General features: G+C 31.9%; 1 protein-coding gene across 1 annotated transcript in view; it reads right to left on the bottom strand.

Moving 5' to 3' along the window:
• The window catches only part of LRBA (LPS-responsive vesicle trafficking, beach and anchor containing), a gene marked incomplete at its 5' end in the record, with an annotated part of 547,723 nt that overhangs the window by 524,023 nt on the left and 17,700 nt on the right, over positions 1-6,000 (bottom strand). Inside the window, one exon of the mRNA XM_008566486.1 lies at positions 115-248. Within this exon, the coding sequence (XP_008564708.1) occupies positions 115-248 (134 nt within the window). The remainder of the gene's footprint in view (positions 1-114; positions 249-6,000) is intronic.

The raw sequence follows: 6,000 nt of genomic DNA, 5'->3' as shown, positions 1-6,000 counted from the left end.
GATCCGTTGCCGGACACGGAAAAAGACAAAAGACAAAAAAAAAAAAAAAATCCTAAGGTTTGCTAAAATGAGATCTAAAAACATTTTTGCTGAAATCACTGATAACTAACTCACCTGGTGATTCTCCTCCCACATCTGGGGCTTGGGCTGAATCTACTGAAGAAACCACACTGACTGCATTGATAGGTATATTTGTGGTAAGTGTGGAAGGTAGGACTGCTGATTTTTTTGTTGCGATGACAACACTTCTGTAATAAAAAATAAATAAATAGATTTAAAAATACAGAAGATCACTTTGGTTAATTACACGAATATCAAAATAGAAACTAGGAAGCTAAGTACTCTTTCTAATTTTCTTTCTGATCTCTACATTGATATACAATTTAGAATATTCTCCCAACATGAAATCTCTTCAATGCAGTTCATATTTATCTGTATTGCAATTTTTTCAGAACCAAGACAATGTCATATGGAAATATAACAATCCACGTTAATACTTAAACTTATATTCTTTGCACAGTACTTTTTAAATTGGGGATCATCTTTAATTATCTAACAAATAAAATATAACCAAAAGTATATTAAAAAGAAATTTTAGCACTCAAGTGGAAAAGTAATTAACTTTTTCTTAACCTCAGAACTGAAGCAGAAAACTCAATATGTTTCTACAAGGATTTTAAAGCACTGTTAATTTGAAATCATAAAACCTTAGAGATCTTTAAGGTAAAAGAAAATACAGATGAACAATTTCATAAGATGTATACAACCCAAGTTTTTCTTTTTTAAACCCCAAAGACTATGCCTTTTGATAATATTATATAGGAAAACAATGCATAAGTATAAAAAGTACATGCAAAAATATCAAATAATCAAAGCGCTCATCTTGTATACTATTCAAACACAGGTATTTATGATATAACAATTTCAATTAAAGTATAATACTTTATACCAAAATAATAACTAAAGACCTTGTTAGGCATAACTTAAAAGGCATTTTTTTAATTGAAGTTAGCTCCATAAACATGCAAAAATCCAGTTAATGAGGTAAAGAGGACAGCTGATATATAATGCACTCCCAGAGCAGTGCTTACTTTTAATTACCTGGTGTTAACCATAAGCCTAAAGTCTTCAACATTCAATTTATTTAATCACATCTTTTGTTGACAATACTGTAACTGCAAGCTGCAAGTATTCCCTTAATAGCTTTAAAGTATTCAGTTTCTAAACAAAGTTACTTAGGTACTTGATCCCAATAAATGCATTCAAAAGTGGAAATTATGTAATTCCAATATTTCGAAAATTTTTGTTGTTATTTCAAAAAAAGATAACACAAAGAGAAATAGGTTTGGTTTTACTTCAGTGCCTATCATGTGAGGGCAAACACTGTTGCCAATTAAATCAAATTCTCTTGTGCTAGGCATGGATTATTCAATGTACTTGGGGGTAGCTAGTGTCACATCATTATAAGGGTGACTGCCAATGTTAACTATACACTAAAAAATAGAAGCAACAGCCACCTGAGCCCCCAATCCAAAACAGTGTGTTTAAATCATGCTAGCTTATCAGTTGAAGATTACTGACTTAAGGGGGAGTAGATATGACCTGTGTGTGGGCGTGCCTGTTTGTGTATATACACATACATTCAGAAAACAATACAAAATACAGAATTCGTATATTTCCTACTCTAGGCAGAAATTTACAAAGCCAATGTTTAAGAAAATTGCTATCCTCTAATAACTTACTTTTTCAGGAGAGGATAAGAGAAATATATAGAATTTACTTTCGCATTTGTTTACAAAAGAAGTAACCAGCAATATCTAGTTTGCTCATACGATAAGTACTGGCAGGAGCAATAGAAAATAATATTTAGAAAAGTGAAACTGCTTTTTCTATAAGCAAAAGTTAAGACACACACCTACACTATGACCCAAAAATTCCACTCCTAGGAATTTCCCCAAGAAAACTTATGTTCACAAAAAATGTGTACAATATATTCATAGAGGCTTTATTCACACTAGCCAAAAACTGGAAATAGCCCAAATGTCCTCTATGCAGAAAAATTATTTTTTTTTAAATGATGGTAAGCTTACACAATGGAATATTACTCAGCAATAAAAGGAAACAAACTGCTGATAAACATAACATGCATGAATCTCCAAAGCACTATGCTGAATGAAGGAAGCCATGTACTAAAAAACACATACTTTTTGTTTCCTTTAACATGAAGTTCCAGAACAGGCAAAACTAATCTATGGTAGAAAAAAATCAGAATAATAATCACCTCTGGGGGATGGGGACAGGGTTTGGCTGGGAAAGGGGAAATTTCAAGGCTGATGATATCTTGATTTGATTTGGGGTTACACAAGTATATTAATTTCTCAAAACTCATCAAATGGTATGCTTAAGATTTGTGCCTTTTATTGCATGTAAATTTTACCCTAAAAACTGTACTGATCTCTAATTAGAGAGTTGTACACTGAAGTGTTTAAGAATAGAATGAACTGATGTCTGCAACTTACTTTGAAATGCATCCCCAAAAAAAGACTGATGGATGGATATATGGAGTTACATGATGAAGCAAACAGACCTAATGACTAATTGTAGAATTTCAGTCTTGAGTCTATGCAGTGTTCACTGAACAATTCTTTCAACTTCTCTTTATGTTTGAACATATTCACAATAAAATGTTGAAAAACTGGTAACAGAAAAAAATTTACCACAAATGTTCCATAATATGCACAATCCCTATTTGTCCATGATGACATGGTTAATTAAACACAAATAAAGAATCAGACTTTATTTCTAATCTTTTAGCCTATTGCTGTTAATAATGCTTTCAGTTATGAATAATACCTATTCTTTTATTCGGTTCAGTAAATATTTATTGTCCAAGATCTTTCACATATTTTGGGGAATGATACACTGAAGTATGGCTTCCTACATGGATTTAAACTTAACCCAGCATTCCTTGCACATTTCTGCAAGATGCTCTTATGGTTTCTAAGAATAATGTTATCATCTCACAACTCCAATTCATTGTACATACTATTCCTGTGCCATGATACCTTCCTCTTAGTCCTGCTTGCCAGCAAACCTCCTCCTCACCTTTCAAAACCTTTCTCAAAGGTAAGCTTTCCCAGGATCCCCAGTCAAAGTTCATAATGCACTATTTGTTGTGCTCCCAGAAAATCCTATGATGTAATATAAAATTATAAATTCTAATAGCAGCTATGATTTATTAAGCTCTGACAATATCCCAAGAATTACTACTCAATTCTCAAAATAAGCCTACGGTACACATTACTTCTATTTTAAAAATTAAAAAGTAAAGCTCAGAAAGGTAAAGCCACCAGCCAAAGTAAATGGCAGAACTGCTCTACAAATCTAGGTTTGTATAAAACAGAGCCTCTAATTTGAACTGTTTCCCAAAGTGACTTTTTTAAAAGTTTTATTGAGATATAATTCACAAATGTACAATGAAGTGGTTTTTAGCATGTTCACAAAGTTGTGCAACCATCACCATAATCACATTAACATTTAAACCAACTTTTATGTTATAATCATCTTTAAGCAATAGTAATGAAGATCTCCAAGACATAAAATTATGTATATACCACCACTGAATTACAAAAATATATCTGCCCGTTAATGGAAACGGATGCATTCTTTAGTCCAGCTATGTAATTAGTACATAAAAGATAAATAAAATTAACCAATTTCCAAATTCATTGGCTGATTCAAATCACTTCTGAAGAAGTAACATAATACAGCTTCAGCTTTGTGCCACACGAAAACAAAAAAATTCAATGTCACAATGGTCCAGTTGAAAGGACATTAAGCAGAAGGCAGATTTGAGTTATTTTCATTCCCTTTATCAAGCATTTTCACTATTACTATAAAGTTTCAATGTAAAAGACTAAAATCTTCAACAGAGGAGATCTTTAACCTATCATGGTTAGCTTGCTGTATGTAAGTATAAATCTGAACCAGCAAAGACTGTCCTATGGTTTAAAAGAATAATCTTTTAGAAATTTAAACCCACCACTACTTAAGAGTGATTCTGCAAAAACTAAGCATTTCATACTATCTTTTTATAAAATGCTTTGGAAAACACAAAGAAAATGCAACATGTATTTGACAAAACTTTAGAGTCTAGATGCCAGACAATGTGCTACAGATATTTCTAGCATCTTTCTCAGGCTGTAGCTTAAGTTTCTATTAAAGGAACAAATTGAAATCCTTTTTAATGTTTAAGAAACAAATAATTATCTGAATTTTTAATATCTGCCAACAATTTGCAAGACAGATAACCAGTTATGAAAAAGCTAGTTTTCCATACTGTCAATGAAAAACCAAATATTAAAGAGAGATGATTTTACTTATTACAATTTTTTTCTTTATGAACTCATGAACTTTAATGAACACTTAATATTTGTGAGGCACTGTGCTAAGAGCATATATGGATTATCTCATCTTTATTTACAACACCCTGTGAGGTTAGTCCTACATATTATTACCCCATTTTACAGATGAGAAAGAAGTAATTCTCCTAAAGTCCCACACATCGCAAGTTAAAATAGTGCTTTGTTTTTGTCTTTTTTTTTTTTCCTGAACTAGGGAGAATCTTTTGAAAGTTTCTTCTAACTTAGTAACTATAGGCAAACAGCAATAATGTCTTCCAGGTTACTAAGGTTCAGAAGTTCCACTTCAGAATTATATCATTTTCAAATATCACAAACCTTCACATCAATGCTGTTATATTTAACATGCAAATAGTTCACTAAAGGAGAAAAGAGCATTTTAGCCTAGCACTTTAATCCCTAAGGATCCAGTTGAAAAGCCAGACCAGCCCTTGAACTTTATCAAGATAAATCCCTGGCATCCACTAATCACCAGAGAGGATCGTCAAATTAGATAAGAGCAAGAGTTTTGGCATGGGAATGAACACAAACACCTTTCCGTTCACAAAGAACCACAACCTGGCAGCCTTTCAGCAAGGTTTCACTCATGTAGCTGCTACTCTAAACTTTCCAGCTATTGCTTGGAAGTTGATAATTCTTAAGATATGAGGAGAGTAGTGATTTCTGACACAGCATTCCTGAGATAAACACATGATCAGAGGGATGCTTTGAAATTCCCAAAGATATTCCACTGGTCCATGGCTGCATGACAGTTTTTCAAAAGGTGTCTCTTGCTAAGAAAGGGGGGGTGGGGAGCAGTTTGTTTGCCATCAGACAATAGGTTAATATATTCACCAGACATGTTAAGTTCCACAGAACATCCTGAAAAATACTATCATCAAAATTATCCTTTGTTCTCTATTTCAATAAATCCATTAAAATGTATTATTTAAGCATATTCCCTAAATAAGTTCATAATCTGCTCACTGAAGGCATCAGTAAGTAATGGATTTAATTTCTACACTATTTTTTTTTAAAGCCAAAGTATACACAACTTTGGTCAATTACAAGGAAACCAATTTCTTAGACTATATTAATAAAATATATTAAATTTAAAAATCTAGCCTCACTTAAATATTTCTGAGTATTCAATCTAATACACATTTAAACAAATTATAAAAATTGAGAATATTTTAAAAACTGATCATTTACACCTCTTCCCATCCTCAAAATACAGCCATTATTAACAGTTTGATATATACTTTTTGAAGCATATGTGAACATATGTCTATCTTTTAAAAAACAGATCATGAATTCCAAACTTGTACACAGCTTTTTTTCATTTAAAAATATATTTTCAATATCATTTTATATCAATTCATAGTATTCTACCTTTCTCTCTTTAATGGTAGCATAGTATTTATTATATGTATAAAAATAACACATGTAATCAATCCTTCATAGGCTGGCAACTATAAAACCAATTTTTCACTATTACAAAACAATATTGCTGTGAAATGCTGTATGACATTGCACATCAGTCAGTTCATATCTTAACTCCACCATTTGCTAGCATAAGGATGTAAGCTACTTACTTAAT

Source organism: Galeopterus variegatus, unplaced genomic scaffold, assembly GCF_000696425.1.
Source record: "Galeopterus variegatus unplaced genomic scaffold, G_variegatus-3.0.2 Scaffold245, whole genome shotgun sequence".
In the NCBI taxonomy this organism is placed as follows: domain Eukaryota; kingdom Metazoa; phylum Chordata; class Mammalia; order Dermoptera; family Cynocephalidae; genus Galeopterus; species Galeopterus variegatus.
The sequence above is the reverse complement of the archived record's forward strand: the minus strand, read 5'-3'. Positions and strand labels throughout refer to the sequence as shown.